Genomic DNA, 19,425 nt, shown 5'->3' on the forward strand with positions numbered 1-19,425 from the left:
CTCACCCCACCCACCCAGACAGCCTCAGGAAGATGGAGAGGGGCCCAGGAGCACAGGATCTAGACTGGAGGCCAGCACTGCAGAGGGTCCAGGAGACTAAGACAATTGCTGAGCTGGTCAGCAGAGACCTCCCAGGCCTGGGGCTCAAGAGGAAGCCTGGCATCTGAGAGTGCCAGGGCCCCGGGATGGAAGGAGGCTGTTTCAGGAGACCGAAGAGTGTTTTGGATGTGGGACCTGAGAGAGGGCTTTGGGATAGGGGTGGGGTGGGGCCTGGGCTGTGTGAGGGGCTGTACACAGTAGGGTGAGGCTATGCGAGGTACCCTTGGGAGCTCAGCCCAGCTGGGCAGCTGGGTGCGTGTGTGACAGGCCAGGCCAGGGTGGTGGCTGGGGCGATGAGGGGTGTGGCCTGGGGGAGGAGCCCAGGAGGAATGGAGGTGGTAGGCGCACCTGACCTAAGGGGCCTGTAGCCTCCAGGAAGAGGGTGAGGTACCCTGGCATGGGACCCTGCACTGCCAGTCCTCACCCCTGTTCTGGGAGAAGAAGGTGGTTTCCAGTCAGATCAGTGTGCTGAGGAGGGCTCCTTAATCTAACCTGTACAAGAGACTAGTCTGGTGGGCTGAGGGGAGCATTGCTGCCTGTGGGGTCCTGAGTCGACGCCTGAGTCTGTTACCATAAGTCTCCAATCTCATCTACCCACATGGCCCAGAGCCCCACAGTCTGGACGGTCCCACGCCATTGCCTGTCCCAACCCCACACGCTGTTCTGTGGCTGAAGTTCTGGGACTCGGGCCTGGGCAGGACCTTCGAGCACCCTCGAGCAATGACAGGTGGGGCTCTGGGCTGAGCTGGAGCGAGGCTAAGACTGAGGCTGTAATCGGGGTGGGCCTGCGCCGTTCCTGCCCTGGCCCCTACACGCCCTGAGGTACAGTGTAGGTTTCCCTCTGCCCTCCCCCAGGTGACCTGCTGGGCAAGAGGCTGGGCCGATCGCCCCGCATCACCAGTGACTGCCCTTTGGAGAAGAAGGCCCGAAGCAAGTCTCCCCAAGGTGGGAGCCCGACCCGGGGTGGGGTGGGGGACAGGAGGGGAGCAGGACCCTCTAGGGCAGGGTTAGCCCAGCAGCATGTTCTAAGAAGGGAGGTCCTGCTTCCCCCCTTGGCAGCATCTGAAGGGGAAGCCCCCTCACCTGTGCTTGCCCAATGCAGAGACTCTCCTGCTTCCAGAATTAGGGCCCAGCATGGCCCCCGAGGATCACTACCGCCGGCTGGTGTCCGCCCTGAGTGAGGCCAGCAACTTTGAGGACCCTCAGCGTCTCTACCACCTGGGCCTCCCCAGCCACGGTATATGCCCCTCCCCATGCCATGACTGTCCACCCACGTGCCCTGGCTCTCCCTGTCCCCAGAGGGCTCTGCTCACCCTGAGAAGAGGCCCAGGGTCTTTGGCTGCTGACACCAAGGCTAGGCTTGGATGTGGGTTTTTCAGCCCCTCAAATCCCCAAAGCCCTTGTAGATGGACGATGAAGCCTGCCTTCTCCCTCTGCCCGATGCAACCACTTGTTTGGGTAGGTCTGGGGGGCCCACCCTTTCCGTCTCCCACAGACTCTCCCAGCAGAGCCTCCAACGGCCACTGTCATTTCGCAGATGAGGAAGCTGAGCCTTGGGGGAGCCCTAGTGAGAGTGGGAGTTAGGGGTTTCACCAGGCCCACCTGCCCGTCTCCAGCACACGCAGGTTGGCCTGAAGCCCTCGCCTGGACCCCATGCTCTGTACGCTGTGTCCTTCCCACTCCAGCTGCAGTCAGGGTACCAGTGTGTGAGGAGGGGGCCAGACCCTCCTTGGGGAAGCTGCTCAGTCAGCTGCAGAAAGTCCGCTGCGGACGTTGGTCCCCAGGCAGGATGGGCCACAGTTGGGATCTGGTCACCAGGCCTTCACTGGTACACAGGAGAAGCTCCAGCTGGAGGCGCCATCTCTGTCTAAACCCCCTATGAAACAGGCTCTGTCCATCTGTCTGTGCCTCCTCCCACGGACACTTAGAAGTCCCCCTACCACCACAGGGGCACCCTCTGGCACCCCATCCAGCTGCACCCTGGCCTGGCAGCCGCGGGCTTGCCTTTTCTGGCTGGAGGTTGGTGGGGAGGGGGTGCTGGGAAAAGGGGCCGGATTTCCTCTCCTTACACAGGCAATGTCCCCCAGGGCAGTCAGGCATCGAGAGCCTGAATAATTCACCAAATGTTAATAATTTAAAAATCTTCCTTTTTAATTGCTTTCCCTGCCCTGCCTGCGGCCGGCTCCGCTGGCCTGCGCGGGGGAGGGGCGCCGGCCGCGGGGAGCAGCGCGGAGCCGGGCTGTCAATCAGGCCCCTGCCTGCCACCCCCGCGGGGAGCCGACGGTAAATAACCCAGGCCGCGGGCGGGAGGGGGCGCGGGGCCCTGCCGGGATCGATGCGGGCGGCCGCGCCGGCTGGGCTCTGCGGGCTGGCACCCGGCCCGGGGCAGGACCCACCTCCGCTTTTCGGGTAATTAATTTATAAACAGGCGGCGGCGGCGGAGGAGCTTGCACAGTGGGGGGCTGCGGGGGGACTCAGAGGTCCGGCCCTGAGCAGGACAGAGGGACGGAAGGTGGGGAGTAGAGTGCAGTAGAGCGCACGGTGGGCCTGGGAGGGGATGGGAGACCCACCCCAACTCCTGGACTCTGGTCCCACTGCGCTCACTCTTGGGCCTTTGCACGACCCCTGCCCACCAACACCCTGCAGCCTTGCTCCCGCTGCTCTCCGAGATCTCAACTCCTGTCAGTGTCAACATTCAGGCACCTCCACCTCAGGTCTTTCTCTCTCTCCATCCTCACCACTTCGTGGTTCCTACTAACTCCACATCCCTTACAAATGCTCGCCTGGCCACGCTCCCAAGGTTGGTGGTGCCTGCAGCGTGCTGCGCTGTAATGTCTCCTGTTTGCCTTGCCTTGTGGCCTTCTGCTCATCTTTCGGTCCCTGTGACCAACCAGCAAGTTCCCTAGGAGAATGTCCTCCTGGTCTCCATGTCCTTGGCCAGTGTCCTGTGCTCAATAGGGTGAGGGGTGTGAGAGCCAGAGGGCTGGGGCTAGCCTCTGGGTCACTGCTATTGCCCCCCTCTCCCCAGATCTCCTGAGGGTCCGGCAGGAGGTGGCAGCAGCAGCTGTGAGGAGCCCCAGTGGCCTAGAAATCCACCTGCCCTCATCGTCACCAGGTCAACGTCGGAAGCAGGGCCTGACTCAGCACCGAGACAGCACCACCTCAGCTGGCACCTCATCCTTCTCAGAGAGGTATTGGGGTGCTTGTGTTTCAGAGAGGCTCCTGTTTTCCCTGTGCTTGCGTCTGCGGTTGGCAGTGCTATCACCTGGCTTCTGCAGGTCATGTCCCACGCTGGCCCTCCTCACCCTGTGGCCACGGTGCACCCACCGCAGCGTTAGGGTACTGCATATGCTAGCTAGGCACTGTGCTCAGGCCTAGGCTTGTGGCCTGCTCTGCAGCAGCGACCTGATGCTCCAGAGCCAGGCGCAGACCCAGAACATTCCTGGGTAGAATGGTGTGTCTGTGGGAGGTGGGGGAGTGGTGACCATCCCTCAGCTGGGTTGTTGCTACTCCTGTTTCCACTGAGCAACTGTGGGACCGCTGAATCCAGGTGTCCCTGATAGCCAAGGGCTTAGCTCTCCCCACAGGTAGGTGGGAGGCTTGAGGCAGATAAGGTGAGCGGCGAGAGCTCTGGCAACCCCGAGGTCGGAGGAAAGCTGGGGATGGGGAGAGCCCCCCAGCAGCAGCGATTCAGACAGCAGAGCCGCTGGCGGCGCAGACGAAGTCTGCCCGGCTGGCAGGGGCGGAGGCCCCAGCAGGGAGCAGGGGCGGGAAGAGCTTCAGCGGCTCCCTCCGCCCCTCCTGCCCCGAGGCCGCCCCCGCCCCGCGCCGAGTGTACAGCAGCGGCCGCCGCCGCCGCCGCCTCCCGACCGCCGCTAATTGCGCTGCTGCCGCTTAGGGTCGGCGGGGGGGCGAGGGGCGGGGGGGAGGGTGCATGGAGCTGGGGCCCCCGCGCGGTAATTACCGCCGCAGTCGCCGCCGCCTGCCGGGCCAGCGCCTCCAAGCCGCCGCCGCCGAGATTAATTGGCGCCGCCAGAGGGGGCGGGGGCGGAGGCGGCCGGAGCCGCGGCGAGCGCACATCGACCGCCCGCGGGGCCGGCAATTAGCAGAGGCGGCCGGAGCGGGGGCCGCAGTTACGGGAAGGAGGGGGAGCGCGGGGAGAGGACCTAGGCCTGCGGCGTTCGCCGCTCACCGCCCTGCCGTCCACAGGGAGCTGTCGCAGCCGCCCCCCTTGCTGTCGCCCCAGAATGCCCCCCACATCGCCCTGGGCCCCCACCTCAGGCCCCCCTTCTTGGGGGTGCCCTCGGCCCTGTGCCAGACCCCAGGTGAGGAGCAGGCGGGTGTGAGATCCTTTGTCTCCTGGGTGGCTGTCGGTGCAGGACCGTGCGGGTTCGTCCGTGACCAACCCTGCGTCCATCAGCGCTCCCGTTGGCCCCGCCCCTGCCCTTGTTGAAGCCAAGGACAGACCAGGGCGGCCTTGGGCGGCCCTGGACCACGAGGCCAGGTGTCCCCTTCCCACCAGGTTACGGCTTCCTGCCCCCTGCCCAGGCAGAGATGCTCGCTCGGCAGCAGGAGCTTCTGCGGAAGCAGAACCTGGCCCGGTAGGTCCTGCACCGCGGGGTCGGGGGACAGCGTGGCAAATGGCACTGCCAAGCCCACTGATCCTCCTCGGTCTGCTCCCCACGGCCAGGCTGGAGATGTCAGCAGAGCTGCTGCGCCAGAAGGAGCTGGAGAGCGCACACCGGCCACAGCTGCTGGGCCCCGAAGCCGCCCTGCGCCCGCCCGAGGGTGCCGAGGAGCTGCAGCGGCGCGGGGCCATGCTGGTGCTGAGACACAGCTCCGCGCCGCTGCTGGCCCTGCCTCCCCAGGGACCCCCCGGCCCAGGCCCCCCGACCCCGCCCCCGCCCCGGGAGCCTGCCCACCGAGCTCCTCGGAAGGGGGCCTCCAGTCCTGCCTCAACCCGGCCAAGTGAGCCCAAGGAGAACACGGGGGCAGGGCTCTGGGCACAAGACGGCTCTGAAGATGAGCCCCCCAAGGACTTGGACGGAGAAGACCCTGAGATGGTGGCTGCTGGAGGCCAGGGCCCCACGTCAGGCCAAGCCCCAACTGGAGGGATCGGCTCTGAGGGGAAGGGGCTTCTCTCAGGATCCATGCTGCCCCCTCCCCTGCCCCTGGGCTTCCCCTATGCCGTCAGCCCCTACTTCCACACAGGTGGGCACCCCCTCCGTGGGGCGTAAGGGGGCCCAGCACCCCCACATCCTGCCAGGGTCTCAGGGAGGGTGTCCATGGGGAGAAGAAATCCCTTAGCCCGGACATCTCTGAACAATTAGGGCAAAAGCATAAGGCCAGCGGATGGGGGTGGGAGCATAGCCAAGAGCTGGCCAGAGTTCGAGCTACTCTCCCCCCAAACCCAGGCACCGTGGGGGGCCTCTTCATGGATGGGGAGGAGGCCACAGCCCCTGAGGACGTCAGCAAGTGGACAGTGGACGATGTCTGCAGCTTTGTGGGGGGCCTGTCTGGCTGTGGAGAATATGCACCGGTGAGGGGGACACCTGCCCAAGGAGATTCCGAGCTGCCCTGTTTCCCAGTACCACCCCTGCCCCCTCGGTCAGTGCTTCTGCCTCCAACACAGGCACAGGCCCAAGGCAGAGGTTTTCTTCCCATTTGAAAATGCTCCCTGCAGGCCTCACCAACTCCTTCCTCTAGGCTCTGCTCTCTGGAGAGCCTTGAACCAGCCCAGGACACACAGCCCTTGTACACAGGCCCTGAACACTGCACTCCCCCACCCCCAGGTCTTCAGAGAACAGGGGATTGACGGGGAGACCTTGCCCCTGCTGACAGAGGAGCACCTCCTGACCACCATGGGGCTGAAGCTGGGGCCTGCTCTCAAGATCCGGGCCCAGGTGAGTGCCTGCTGGGGGTGGTGGTCTCCAGCAGCGGAGGGGCAGCCCTGAGGCTCTGTATGTGGCTGCAGGCCCCCACCCAGGCCCGTCTCTCTGCAGGTGGCCAAGCGCCTGGGCCGTGTCTTCTACATGGCCAGCTTCCCTGTGGCTCTGCCGCTGCAGCCACCAACGCTGCGGGCTCCTGATCGGGAGCTCACTTCAGGGGAGCGGCCCCTGTCCCCGACAATGGCCCCCTCCCCCTATGGGGGGACCCACCCCCCCGTTGGCCGAGCCTCACCCAAGCAAGAGAACGGCAGCATGGCTCTGCTCCCAGGGGCCACAGACCCCTCTCAGCCTCTTTGTTGAGCCGGTGTCAGACCCCAACCCTTTGGCACCAGCTGCTCCAGTGCAAAGGCCCCTCCCCCCACAGCTTATTTTCCTTTCGGTTTTAAATGCAAAAACACAATTGTTAAAAGGAAAACACAGGACTAAAGAGGAAAGGAATGAGTTTCCAGAGAGACTCGGGGGTGACTATAGAGCCTGGTGTGGGTGGCCTGGCGACCCGAATCTGGGAAGCTGCAGATAAACCAAAGACGAAGGAGGCCCACAGGGCACCTCACGCCACGCCGGCTGAGCCCACCGGCTCCCCCTGGAAGCATGCCTGCTCTGCATCCTGACCTCCAGTGGAGCCCCCGCTCCAGATCAGCTTCCAGCTCACCCACCACCACAGGGTGCGGCAAGCAGGCTCCATGGCGCTGGTTTACACCCCCATGGCTGCCACGTGAGGAGCTGGAACAGCACTTGGTACTTTCTGGTCTTTTATGTTGTAAAAAAATAAAGCCCTGTCCCCATCTACTGCCCTTCTGTCCTGTGTACAGGTGCTCAGCCCCAGCCTGGAAGCGGCATGCCTGACTGCAGGGTGAGGTGGCCACACTGCACCCCAGGCCCCCAGGCAGGCAGCCCTCAGTCCTCCTCGGAGAGCTGTAGATCCTGCAGCTCGTCCTCTGGCCCCTGGGCCAGCTGCCACAGCTCCTGGGCGTCCAGCCCCGCCTCTGTGTCTGGGCTTCCATCTGTAGGAGGAGAGCACGGCTACATAAATTCTGCTTTATCAGAAAGAAACCAGCCTCAGAGGTTACTCATCACTAATTAATCACAGTGCTAATTAATTTATCGGTGCTGCTATCGCTGGCTGCCAGAGCCAGCAGGAATGGAGCAGCTGGCTCGGCATCCCCAGGGAGGGGCGTGGGCCCAGCATAGAGCTGATGGCCCTGCCTGCCCACCCAATCCCAACGGCCTTGGGCGCCAAACAGTTGGGCGCAAAGACCACGGCACCCCTCACTCTCAGGAACCACTTACCCTCTGACTTGCTGACTTCTTCCTCCATGCTGCTACCACTGCTGTCCTCCGCCACCGCCGCCACCACCCTCTGCAAAGCTTGCAGGGACCCAGGCGTCCCTGCGGACCAAGAACAAGAGTCCATGGGAGTGACCCCACCAGCAGAGGCGCAGGAGAGCAGTAAGGTGAAGGGCGGTTTAGGTTTATGGTCCTGTCCCCAACCTGCCCTCAAGCCTCCTTTGTGCAAGTGGAGAGGACCCAGAACTGTGCTGAAAAGTGGTGGTGGTGGTGGGGGGGTAGGGACAGACAACACACACCAACCACACAGCAGGAGGGGCAGAAGCGTGCATTTCCTCTGGCTCCATGAGGTGGGAGGCCTGCCAGGCCCGCCTGCTCCCTCCTCCCCCAGCACGAGCTGAGCCACAGGCCCCCACCTCTCTCTGGGAAGCGTGGAGCCCAGTCATCCTCATCACTGTCCAGGTCAAAGAGGGCCTTGAATTCGGCCCGGTCTTCATCCTTCCTGTCCCCGACCTTGCGGCGCTTTACCTCGGGGAAATTCAAGTCTTCCAGCTGGAAGGACCAGGACCCAGAGCAGCAGGTGAGGGTGGGCTCTCAGGGCGACCTGCCCACCCCTCACAGCCACCCAGCTCTGCTCCCTCCTCCCCTGCTCTTGAGCACCCCTCCTCCAGCCTCCATGTAAGGACCCTGCTTGGCCACTTTGGGGACTGATCCAAAGTGGTCAACATCACGGGGTAGGGTTTCCTGGACAGCCACCCCACCAGGCCAGTGAAGCGGCCACTAAGTGCCACCCACACAGTCGGCCCCCACGCTCCTGTTCCCAAATTTTCAGCCATTATTCTCAGGACAGACAGCAAACCCGTGCTGACACCAGGACGGTTGCAGACAGTCATGCCCCTTGGCATGATGCGTCCCCCTCAGGTCATGCCATCCTGCACCCGCTGGCCGGGCCCAGACCCAAAGGCAGAGCTAAAGCTCTTCCTGCCCCTCCCTACTGGCCTCCCTGGTGTCCACAGCTGACCCAGGTGACAAGGTCAGTCCAGCACTCGCCCCTCCCCCAAAGCCGCCAGCCCATCAGGCCTGAGGAGGGGAGCAGCCCCAGACTTAATCCAGTTCCGCCACCATCTGCCCCATCACAGCAGCCACGGCACCAGGACAAGTTGCAGCTGGGGTGGCTGGGGACCGTCTTCCCAGCCACACCCGCGTTCCCTCCCCTGCCCCACCATACACGCTCTTTGCCACTGATCTCCAGCTGGATCTCTCGGTCCCTCAGCTTCCGCCACTGGCTGTAGTACTTGGTGAGTGGGGTCCCCTCGTCTCGGGTCCGCTTCTCCCAGGCATCCTGTGCAAGATGTTGAGGGTCGTGCCCCACGCAGACACACCCCCAAACCCCAGCCACATACCAACCGGTGCCTGCAGGGCCCAGAAGCCCAGCTGACCACTGCGCGCTGGTCAGACACGCCAAAGGAGACGCTCTGGCGGAGGCTGCGGATGTGCTCTGCGTTCTCCTGCACCTTCTCCAGCAGCTGGCGCACCTGACGGCAGTAGTTGGCGACCTTGCACTCCCGGAGGAAGGATTTCAGCTGTAGGAGGAAGGGGGCACTCAGCCTGGCTCCAGGCTCCACCCCTCACAGCCACCCAACTCTGCTCCCTCCTCCCCTGCTCTTGAGCACCCCTCCTCCAGCCTCCATGTAAGGACCCTGCTTGGCCACTTTGGGGACTGATCCAAAGTGGTCAACATCGCGGGGTAGGGTTTCCTGGACAGCCACCCCACCAGGCCAGTGAAGCGGCCACTAAGCGCCACCCACACAGTCGGCCCCCACGCTCCTGGCAGGCAGGGTGGTCAGAGCCCTGGGGACACACCCCAGCGCATGTGAGAGAGGAGCCAGGGTACGTGGGGCGGGGTGGGGGCCCGTGTGACCTCTCTGGCCCCAGACTGACCGGAGGGCACACACGAGGTGATACATTAGGTTCCTACTAGGTGGGAACATGAATCTTGCCTGGGGCCACATCCAGCCTGCTGCCCACCTTGGTAAATAAAACTGTACTGGCCCTCAGCACACTCACTTGTTTACATCTTTCTGTGAGTTTTCTGCAGTTTTGTGGGAGAATGGAGCAGTTCTGAGGAACTACATGACTGCAAAGCCTAAAATATTTACCATTTGACTTTTCACCAAAAACATCTGCTGATCCCTTTCTAGACCATGACCCCTGGGGCTCAGAGCCAGAAGCCTGCACTCGTACCTATGCCTGGGCAGCCCCACCCCGCCCATCAGAGGGCCTGTGATTGGTAGGCTGCTTCTGCCCACCAAGGCCAGATGGGCACAGGCCTCCCTGAGATGGGAACCACTTAGGCTGAAAGGGGCCTCAAACGGGCTTCTGAGAGGGAAGACCCCCAACCCCACCCCATCCTGTATTAGCTGAAGGAAAGCTGAGATGGGCAGCCAGGTTTTCCTGCTACCCCAAACCTGTCCTGACTCCTCCCCTAGCCCAGGACCACCTGGGGAAGCACGAGGTCAGACCAGCCCGCTCAGCCCCACTTCTCAGGCTCTGCACCTGCGCTTGTACGCCAATACCACGGCTGCGGGGATCCAGCCTCCCAGTGGTGCCAGCAGAGACCCCAGCTGGCAGGGCTGGGACACAGCTGCCTCTCTCTGACCCCTGAGGAGAGCTAGCCCCCTGGGAAGGAGTCCAGTCTGCCGACGGGTCTGGACTCGTGGGGAGGAGGGGGCAGTGGGCACACACCTGCAGGACAGCGGGCAGTGCCAGCTCAGGGAAAGCAATGCTGTAGGCCTGACTGTGCAGGTACTCCAGGGTGAGGTCATACAGCTGCTCCACCAGACCATCCTGAGGCAGGAGGAGAGGAGAGCATCAGGAGAGACGGGAGCTCAGCCCTCTTCCACCAAAGGCCACTGTCAGCTCGCTCCCCAGCCAGGAGCCACTCTGGTAGCCTCCAAGCCATGTTCAGGCTCTGCCATCCTGCCGTGACCCCACCCAGGGCCCTCCCTGGACCCTCCTGGAGGCTGGGCTCACCCGGTATGCCTTCTCCTGCAAGCTGCCCTTGGACAGCTTCAGGATCACAGCGAAGTTGATGGGCCTCGAGCTCATGCGCCCTGGCCTCCTGTTGAAGTCGACCTGCTGGAAAACCTGCCCCAAGAACCCATCATGAGACCAGGGACAAGTGGCCAGATGCAGTGCCAGCCCCTCAGCCCCAGACAACCCCCCACAACACTCAGCCTGCCTGCCAGGGCTCTGGTCCCCCACGGAAGTCCCTCTGCCCTACAGCAGAGCCCTGGCCGAGGGGGCAGAACCAGGAGCACAGGCACATGCTCTGCTGCCCTCTCCTAGAACAGAGCCAGGAAGCAGGTCTGAAGGCAAGGGTCGCTCTCACCTGGGGCAGTGGGAGCTATGCCGCAACTCTCACCAGGGCACCCTTCCCCGCCACCGTCCCATGGCGGGAACCCACGGTGTGTCCCTGAGGGGGTTGGGTGGCAAACGGTGCGGAGGCCTGAGGAAGGCCCCCAAAAGGAGACACCACAGCCTGCCCTGTGGAGGAGGAGACCTTCACGCTGAGCCCAGCTCAGCTCCAGCTGTGACACAGCAAGGACACAGTGGTCCCCTGGGAAGATGCTGCCTGCAGTGTGGGGAGGCTAAGTGCCCACACAGGGTGCTCTGAACCCCTCTTCTCACCCACCCAGGGAGGGAAGGGCACAGGCAGATGCTATGCTTCCGCCTCCACCACCTGTTTGCTCCTGCAGCCCTGGGTGTGAAAAAGACGTGTGGGGGCAGCTCAAGCTGAGCCAGGGGCGAGGACATGGGCTACGCAAAGATGGCAAAGGTGGAGGACGTTACCATGGAAGACCGCAGACAGACAGGTGTCCAGAGCTGGCCAGCGGGGGAGACCCACAGTGGGGACCCCAAGCCAACCAAGGGCCCTGGGGCCAAGTCAGAGGCCCTCTATGCGGCATGGATGTTCCCAAAGGACACCCGTGAGACAAGCTGCAGGCCCTGCCGGGAACTGGACTCTACCAGGCCCCCTTCCCTCTCCACTTGCTGGTGGTGGGGGAGGCACCCAAGCCCTGGCCACACTGAGCTCCGGGCCGTCTGGTGGTTGGTGCTGAGGCCTCTCTAAAGGGTGAGGATGAGCTCCTGAGAGTGTGGTGCACTGGGGCCCAGCCCTCCGCAGATCTCTGGCCTCTGAACTACAGCTCTCCCTACCGAGCCTCATGCTCATGTACACATAGGTGCACACGCGCAAAGGCATGCAGGAGAACACAGTGTTACAATCGGACGGGGCTTCGGGCCCAGCTCTCCTGCTCACTCTGATCTTGGGCGAACATCCGGCTCAACTCAAGTCTGTGCCTTAAAACCAGTGCTTTGGGCCAGCCCCGCAGAGCAGCCGTCCTCGTCTGCGATGGCATTCCTGCCAACCAGCACATACCGCCAACTCAGGTAGGCATGGGGCAGTGCAACGCCCTCGGGAGAGCTGCACAACGCCGTGCAGCAGGAAGGTCTCCCTCCCCGACCTCACGCTCCAGCTCACCTCCAGGATGAAGGGCAGCACTGGGATGAAGGTGCCCGTGCCCTCCGAGAGCAGTGTCAGGGCGCGCACGCAGTGCATGCGCAGTGGGTAGAAGCGGGCAGTGGGAACCAGCCTGGGGGCAGGGGAAGGCGGGAGTGAACACAGGCCCCAGCCTCAGAGACCATCCCCCCCCCCGCCCCGGGCCCCAGGCCATCCTCACCCTCCTGGCCCAGCTACCCCTGACTCTTCACCACCCTCAGGGCTCCAACCTGGGGATGGGGGGGGGGCACACCCACCCCCCACAAGAAAGGGCAGAACAAAAGGCCTCGCCTGAAATCATGCTTTTAAGGACCTGCCCCTTGCTCAGTTACAGGGGTCGGGGGACACCCCCGCCTGGCTATTAACGCAATTTCATTCTAACACATGAGATAGCAGCGTGGCAAGAATCATTCGAGCCTTTCTTTCTTGCCTTCAGGAAGACATGGACGCCCTCTCCTGGCCACACGTGGCTCCTCCAGTCTCAGCGCCCAGAGATCAAGGCTGGATGTTCCTACCCAATCTAAGCGCTCCAAGATGCCCCTGCAGATTCCCTTCAAACTGCACACAGGCCCCCTACTTGGCGTCCCCAGAACACATGTGCTGCATCCTGGACTAAATGGAAGCAGGCCTCACGTGCAACTGGGGAGGCCTCACACGCAACCACGCAGCCCAGATGACACGATTCTAGGACATTCCCCCTCGCTGGGCCCTGGCCACAGACGGCCTCACCCCAAGCCCTTCCACCAGTGCAGCCAGGTCACAGGGCCCACATCCAGGAGGCCCCAGCCAGCAGGGGTACTGCCAGACCCGCCTTACCCTCGTGTAACCTGGACCTCTAAATAGCCTCCTGGAGGGATGTCCCCCGACCGCTCTGCAGAACCCCGGCCCCTTCCTCCTTCAGCCCCCAGGACGGCCCCACCCACCCGACTCACTTGATGCAGCCGATGATGACCTGGGAGAGGGGGTAAATCAAGGGCTGCAGAGCCTCACTGGGGCCGACGGTGCTGAGGGCACGGCACCACAGGTGGAGGCAGTGCACGAACTGCCAGTTGTACACGGACTGGTACGTCTCCTGGGCAGAGCAAGGTACACCTCCGGGTCACCCAAGGGTGCCCTCCACTCACTCCCACAGCTCCCACCAGCGAGGACCCGACCAAGGTGCTGCACTGTACTCCCAAGAGACGGGGGTTTCCAGGAGGCCCCGGGCCCCAGGCAGGTCAGGCCCCAGGGTTCCCCTGAGCCCTGCATGCCCCTCCGCACACCTTCTTGCGTGTGGTCATGGCATTGCGCAGGTGGATAGCGAGCTGGCGGATGTAGAGGAAGGCATGCTGGTAGGCGACGCCAGAGTCCAGGGCCAGCAGCTCCGTCAGGGTCCGCTGCATGAAGCTGATGAGGGGCAGTGCGCTGGGGGAGGTGAATTTGCAGTTCCTCACGTACGTGATGTACATTTGCTGCCAGAAACACCCCTGTCAGAGCCACCGCGGGGCTCCTGGGCCCTGGACCCAACCACCCAGCTCCAAGCCACCACCAGCCACCTGGACCTCTCCCTCAGAGCTGGCCTCAGCAGGAACCACAGGACAGCCACGTGTGCTACAGACTTGCCTGCTGGCATGGCGCCTGCTCCTTGTCCCTCCCCCGCCAGCTGCTCAGCCTCCAAGTGTGTGCACCCGCTAACCCTGGGCACAGAGTCTGCCGTGCAGAGGGGAGAGGCCTCACAGGGAGGGCTGGGCACCCAGGAAGGAGTCGCTGCAGCACAAGTAACTCTGGGAATGGGCAAGGATCACAGAAGGACCGGGAGCGGGGGAGGCCAAGGAGCCCCTGCTGCACACCAAGCCACACGGGCGGCTTCCAGAGGGTCTCTGTGTGGGGCAGGCCCCCCACCCCCCGGCTTCAGGCCCAGCAGCAGGTCCCTGCCCCTCTCCAGGCCTGATGTCCTGGTCCTCTCAGAGCTGTGGGGAGCAGTCCACGTGCAACCCCACCCCACCCCCCACTTTTCAGGGAGGAAACCACAACAAGGGCCTGCGTCTGCCCAGAGTCACGGTGCCTGTGAGGAGTGCCAACCACAGAGGCAGCCTGCCCGGCTCTGACAGACGGACTCGGCGGCACCACTACCTTGAGAACAGGGCTCAGGAAGACGTCCTTCTTGTGTCGGCAGACCCTGCCCAGGACCAGGAAGGCCAGCACTCGCACCGTCTCCTCTCCCGTGCTCCACAGGGCCACCATTCTCTGCGGAGGTGGGGAGTCACGGTCTGCCCCAGCCTCGCCGAGCCCAGCCAGAGGCTCCTGGGGTCGAGCTGGGAGGAAGCCCTTCCCAAGCACCCCAGGGGGCCCCACGAGTTAGAGCTGAAGCAGGGAGAAGTGACAATGCGAAACAGAGCGTGCCACCCCTCCTGAAGGCTGTGTGGTGGAAACCCACCTCTGCCCTCAGGTCATGCACGTCAGAAAGCCCCCAGCCCCCAGGGCAGCCCATCCTCAAGAGACCGGGCTGTGCTGCCCTGCGGGCGCTCCCAAGACAATGCCCTGCAGGGATGGTGCACGCGCCACCTGCACACTGGCCAGCATACCTTGAGCAGCATGCGGCACTGCTTGGGGAAGGTGAGGTAGTAGAGCACAGAGCTGCCCACGTGCTGGAGGACGGCCGCCGCTACTGTCGCCTCTGCCACACAGGCCACCAGCTGGGGAAGCAGAAGAGGTCAGCAAGGCCCAGGAGATGAAGAAGGACTGGGCCCGCAGACGTGGCCAGGCCCCACGGGACCAGCAGGCCCTGCCCCGAAGAACCGCACCTGTATGACAGCACTCAGGTACGCCTTGACGTCCAGCCGGAGCTTCCCCCACAGCGGGCTGCTGGATGGCTGCAGCACCCTGCAGAGAGACCACAGCCCTCACCGTCCAGCTGAGCACCGCGGTTCAGACGTGGGGCGGCCAGGAGGCAGGGGTGTGCCCTGAGCTACGTCTCACCCAGGTTACCCAGGACGCAGGGGCGCATGGGCCCTGTGGTGAATCCCTTACCCCCTTCCCGTGAAAAGCTCAGTGGCCCTTCTGCTTGGGCGGACACAAGAGACGTATCAAAACTCTCAGGGAGACAGTCCTACACCTGCACCTAAGGAGGTGACCAACAGGCCCTGAGCCCCGCACAGGCCACCCCACCTGGCCAGAGGGCTGACGGTCTTCCATGTCCGAGCCCAGGGCCAGCCACTTCCCCTGGAATCCCCAGAGGGACCCCTGGTCGCCAGCAACCTCCACCACTCACACACCCACACTCTGCAGTGGGTGGTCTAACCTAGGCATCACCAACCACCACCGCCAGCCACCACCGCAAGCTGACTCCCTTCAACCCATACACGCTTCACGGAGACCTAGCTGTCCCCATTTACTGCTTAATTTCAGTAATGGTGGCTGATGCTCCTGGGAGTGTCTCACAGCCGTCACCCCTCAACAATCAAAGAACTCAACAAAAAGCAAGTGCTTTTACTGCATCTGCGAACACACACGAAGGAAGAAAAGACAGGGGCCCCTGAAAGTCTCCCCATCAGCTGATGTCAGACGCTGGGCGCCTGAAGCCACGGCCCAGAAGGCAGCAGGGCTTCCTCCCCAAGCCCACCGTCCCTCGAGGTGACCACTCTCTCCAGCGCTGTGGCCTCCACGAGAGCCCGCACCAGCCAATGCCAGCCCACTTGTGCCGCATGCTTGCTGCTCCCTCACACTGCCTGTCCCTCCACCTTCGCTGATCCGTCAGCATCCTTTGCTCCCCTTCAGACAGAACCACCTCCATGCAGCTGCACCTCCCTGACCTCTGAGTCCAGCCCTGACCACCATGCCACCAGCCCACGTCCCCCCATCTTTGAGTCTACTGCTCCCCCACCTCCCCTTCAGGTGGTCACAGGAGGATCTCTCCCTGGAGCCTTCTTTCTTCTTTTGAAAAGTGTCTGGGGTGAGTTGGACCCTCTATGCCCTTAGTGCCTCCAGATCATGTGGGGTAACCCGCACGCTGCCAAATGTCTGCTGCTCCACTCTCCTATCTGAGGACGGTCCTTGGCCTTCTCCGCTCAACCTCCCTCTAACATGGAAGTCTAGGTCCTCAAGCCAGCGTGCTCGGGGGGGGGGGGGGGGGCTGCCTGGACACACACACACACACACACACACCAGCCACAAAGCAAAGGACAAGGAGAATGAACAAGATCCAAAGACAAAGACGGAGAATGCGGACCTGGGAAAATGGGGAGGCAAGCCAAGAACATACTCTGTGGCCCCCAAAGGAGTCTGAGCAAAGTAGAAAAGAGGAAGGAGGAAGGATGGGGCTACCCCCACGTGGCCCTGACTGTCTGGTCTCTCCCAAGAGCCCCTCAACATTCCTCCACACCAGCTGGGTCTAGAGAGGACCACGAGGTTGCAAGGCCTCTGCCTTCCCCAACGCAGGGCCCTGATCATTGCCCTCCATGCCAGCCCCTGCCCTCTTACCTGCTGCTATCCTTTGGGGCTTTTCCAAACAGCAGTTTCTCGAGGCAGCCAAAGAGATCTCTGATGCAGAAGGTGACCAAAGCATTGAACACTGCAATGAAGGGGCCAGAGATGCCACTCTCAGGACAAAAGATGGAACAGACAGCAAGTATCCCAGGTCACCTCACCCCAGCTCACCAGCACTGTCCGTGACCTGGAATTTGCTGGCTTCAGCACCTTCCTGGTCTCCTTGGGTGGTGGACACGGCTGCTCGGAACGCCTGAACAACTTCATGGAACAGCTTTGGAGTAAGGTGCTGCTAAAACATTGGAGAAGCAACCGGTCGTGATGGGCAGAGCAAGAGGCAGCTAGCTGGGGCTCCAGGAACCTGCACTACGAGACAAAGGCACCCCTCGCCCACATCCTCACTCAAGAGCAGAGGTAGAAGCGGTGTTACTGAGCCAGGTCCAGAGAAAAAGGGCCCAGAGCCTCCTGGAAGGGCCAGGAGGAAGGAACTGAGGGTTCTGGATGAGGATGATGGCCAGTCAAGGGGCATCTGGAGTTCTCTCTTTCTGTCCTTTCTTTTCCCTGGAGAAACCACTGCGACGCCCTCAGAGGAAGGGCCCTGGCTCCACCAACTAGCAAAGGCACAGAGGCCATGTCCTGTCCACAGCAGGACTCCAGGGAGCCCCCGTCAGTGAATGAAGGAGAGGATGCAGTCTTGAACCCTCCTAGTATGCTGGGAAGAACTGAGATTCTCTCATGCTGAAGGGACTCCAGCGCCAGGGCTCAGAGAAGAGCTCTGCCCTCCTGCCTCCTCTCGCCTGCACAGCCCCAGATCACCAATAGCCAAGGGTAGGGTGGGGTGGTGTTCAGCTGCCCACACCATGCCACTTCTCACCTTTGCTGCCTGCTTCCACCTCTCAACCATGGCAAGGGTCACAGGGACAGAATCCCTCCTCTTCCCTGTAGGTCCTCCTGGGACCCGGTCCCCCTCCTCCTCATCTTCTTCCTCCTCACTTGCTTCCTGCACCAGACACAGAGGGCCAGGCTTGACAGGATGTAGGGATCACAAGTACGCCCCTGCCCCCGACCCAGCTGCGCGCAGGCCCTCACTTCCAGCCTGTCTGGCAAGGAGTGGAACTGCTCCTCTTCGTCCTCGGAGCTGTCCGAATCACTAAAGTTCAGCAGACTCTGGTCATTCTCCTGCAGGAACTTGTAGAACTCAGGGTCTTTGTCCTTCAGTCGAGAGAGTTGGTCCTTGTGCTCGGACGCACGGCCCTTCCGCCGGCTGAGGAGGTAGGGGTCATCCAGACTGACTGGCAGGTACAGCCAAGGCCAAAGCCAGTGGAGGGGGTGGGGGCGGTGAGGGCGGTGACCTCCTCAGAGAACCCATGAGGCTTAGTTGACTTCCTCCATGGCCGCTCCCAACAATCAAGGCAGAGGGACTTCCAGAGAGAGAGCTTTCGGCAGATCTCTCTCTCTCCCCACCCTCAATGCATACGGATGCCCGAACCTGCAGTTTCAGCCAGACTTGCTCTGCTCACACCCTGCTCTATCTAAGCTATCTCTAACTCCCCCTTTCCAGGTTCTCAGATCAAAGATAAACCTCTCCCTGTCTCTCGAACCCAGCTGCCATGAGCTCTCCTCAATACAATACTTTGTTTTGTGTTTGTTTTTTGGGGCCGCACCCGTGGTACATGGAGGTTCCCAGGCTAGGGGTCTAACTGGAGCTGTCGCCGCCAGCCTACGCCACAGCAACTCGGGATCCGAGCTTTATCTGCGACCCACACAACAACTCACGGCAACGCCAGATCCTTAACCCACTGAGCAAGGCCAGGGATCAAACCACAACCTCATGGTTCCTAGTCAGAGTTGTTAACCACTGAGCCATGACGGGAACTCCAATACAATACTTTCAAATCCACTCATGGCTCCTCTCAAACCAGCACCATCTCTCAATTCCTTCACAACCTCCTCTCAGCACAGCAACCCAAGAGACCCTTCATGTTACGAGCTACGTGACATTACTTCACCAAACCCCTGAGATAACTTCCCACCGTACTAGGATGTCATACAAATGATCTACAAGATCCAGCCCCATCACCACCTCTCCAGATTCACTTCCTGCTACTTTCCCCTTCATTCCTGCCACAACCACACTCATCTCAGCGCGTAAGGTCCACTCCCACCTCAGGACCTCTGCTGTTCCTGCTCCCTGAAACAGTGGGACATTCTTCTCCTACTGTGGCAGTTCCCTCCCTCAGGTTTCGCTCAATTATCACCTCCTCGAATGGCCTTATCCACTTCGCTTAACACTGCAGCAGGCGCTCCCAGATATGCTCCCTGTGCCTCCAGCCCCTTCTGCTTTGCCTTCCTGACCGCAAGCACTTCCCTCTTCTAACCCACTACACACCGTGGGCCATCCAAAATCGAGTAAGCTTTCTTACCGCAAAGACCAGAAAGGAGTACTATTCTCCAACGTCTAAGACCTGAATGACCTGGCACAGAAGAGGCGCTCCGTAAATACCGGTCCGAAGAATAAACAAGCCGGAGGGTCCGGGGGAGAGGTCACGGGTCCTCAGGTCTCAGTCTTGAGGCCCCAGGAGTGGTCAGCACCCTTGTGGTGGGGAGGGCCAGGACGATTAACGGGGTTCTGCTTTACACACGTCCGGTGGAGAACGCTCCACTCACCTGGCCAAGGAACTCCTATCTGGCTCATCTACGCTCCGGGAGGTTCCGCGTGCCGCCAGCGTCTCGCCTTCTGCGGCTCCTTCGGGCTCCGATTCGGACTCGGAATCAAAGCCCGAGGCCAGGAACTCATCCACAGTCAGCTCCGCCAGACGCCTGCGGGCCATGCCCTCGGAGTTATGACTCCCCGCCAGCCCGGTGTGCCCCAGCCCCGCCACCCCAGGAAAGGCGCAAGGGGCGCCAGAAAGGCGGGAGCAGGGCCTCGACTCACCGCTTGCGGCTCCGCGCCGCCGCCATCGCTGCCCGGCCGCAGCGTGCGCCCCGCTTCCTGCCCCGGCAGGCCTTGCGCTGTGCGCACTTCCTGAGGCCGGCCCCGCCCAGTCTCGTCTCGTCGGGTGGCTT

General features: G+C 62.3%; 2 protein-coding genes across 6 annotated transcripts in view; one reads left to right on the forward strand and one right to left on the reverse strand.

Moving 5' to 3' along the window:
• The window catches only part of SAMD11 (sterile alpha motif domain containing 11), a 20,783-nt gene extending 13,946 nt beyond the window's left edge, over positions 1-6,837 (forward strand). For 2 of the 4 annotated variants that reach the window (XM_021095157.1, XM_021095158.1), the window contains exons 6-14: positions 955-1,044; positions 1,220-1,336; positions 3,128-3,290; positions 4,309-4,424; positions 4,622-4,700; positions 4,790-5,310; positions 5,514-5,638; positions 5,892-6,002; positions 6,102-6,837. In XM_021095157.1, coding sequence (XP_020950816.1) covers positions 955-1,044; positions 1,220-1,336; positions 3,128-3,290; positions 4,309-4,424; positions 4,622-4,700; positions 4,790-5,310; positions 5,514-5,638; positions 5,892-6,002; positions 6,102-6,347 — 1,568 coding nt within the window. In that variant the 3' untranslated portion in view covers positions 6,348-6,837. Of the gene's footprint in view, positions 1-954; positions 1,045-1,201; positions 1,337-3,127; positions 3,291-4,308; positions 4,425-4,621; positions 4,701-4,789; positions 5,311-5,513; positions 5,639-5,891; positions 6,003-6,101 lie in introns of all 4 variants that reach the window. The other 2 variants (XM_021095156.1, XM_021095159.1) reach the window with 1 other exon arrangement.
• On the reverse strand, positions 6,309-19,405 carry NOC2L (NOC2 like nucleolar associated transcriptional repressor). 2 transcript variants are annotated; one of them, XM_021095173.1, is made up of 19 exons: positions 19,295-19,405; positions 19,027-19,179; positions 17,449-17,623; positions 17,234-17,359; positions 16,531-16,651; positions 16,354-16,444; positions 14,679-14,757; positions 14,460-14,570; positions 14,008-14,121; positions 13,158-13,346; positions 12,828-12,967; positions 11,878-11,989; positions 10,368-10,481; positions 10,080-10,181; positions 8,774-8,917; positions 8,563-8,676; positions 7,751-7,886; positions 7,338-7,436; positions 6,309-7,051 (listed from the first exon to the last, which is right to left on the reverse strand). In XM_021095173.1, the coding sequence occupies exons 1-19, from the start codon at positions 19,318-19,320 to the stop codon at positions 6,945-6,947; spliced, it is 2,253 nt and encodes a 750-aa protein (XP_020950832.1). In that variant the 5' UTR covers positions 19,321-19,405; the 3' UTR covers positions 6,309-6,944. The 2 variants fall into 2 exon arrangements, with proteins under 2 accessions (XP_020950832.1, XP_020950833.1); XM_021095174.1 differs by having other exon boundaries at positions 6,428-7,051; positions 16,531-16,648.

The sequence above is a fragment of the Sus scrofa genome, chromosome 6 (assembly GCF_000003025.6).
Source record: "Sus scrofa isolate TJ Tabasco breed Duroc chromosome 6, Sscrofa11.1, whole genome shotgun sequence".
NCBI lineage: Eukaryota > Metazoa > Chordata > Mammalia > Artiodactyla > Suidae > Sus > Sus scrofa.

What these genes read in the sequence shown, in the direction of transcription:
- NOC2L (XM_021095173.1), bottom strand. Translation starts at nt 19,320, where the DNA reads ATGGCGGCGGCGCGGAGCCGCAAGCG. An exon ending in CCATGACCACACGCAAGAAG is followed by an intron (nt 12,968 to 13,157) that starts GTGTGCGGAGGG and finishes TGCTCTGCCCAG; the next exon opens with GAGACGTACCAGTCCGTGTA. An exon ending in TGCAGGAGAAGGCATACCGG is followed by an intron (nt 10,182 to 10,367) that starts GTGAGCCCAGCC and finishes CTCCTGCCTCAG; the next exon opens with GATGGTCTGGTGGAGCAGCT.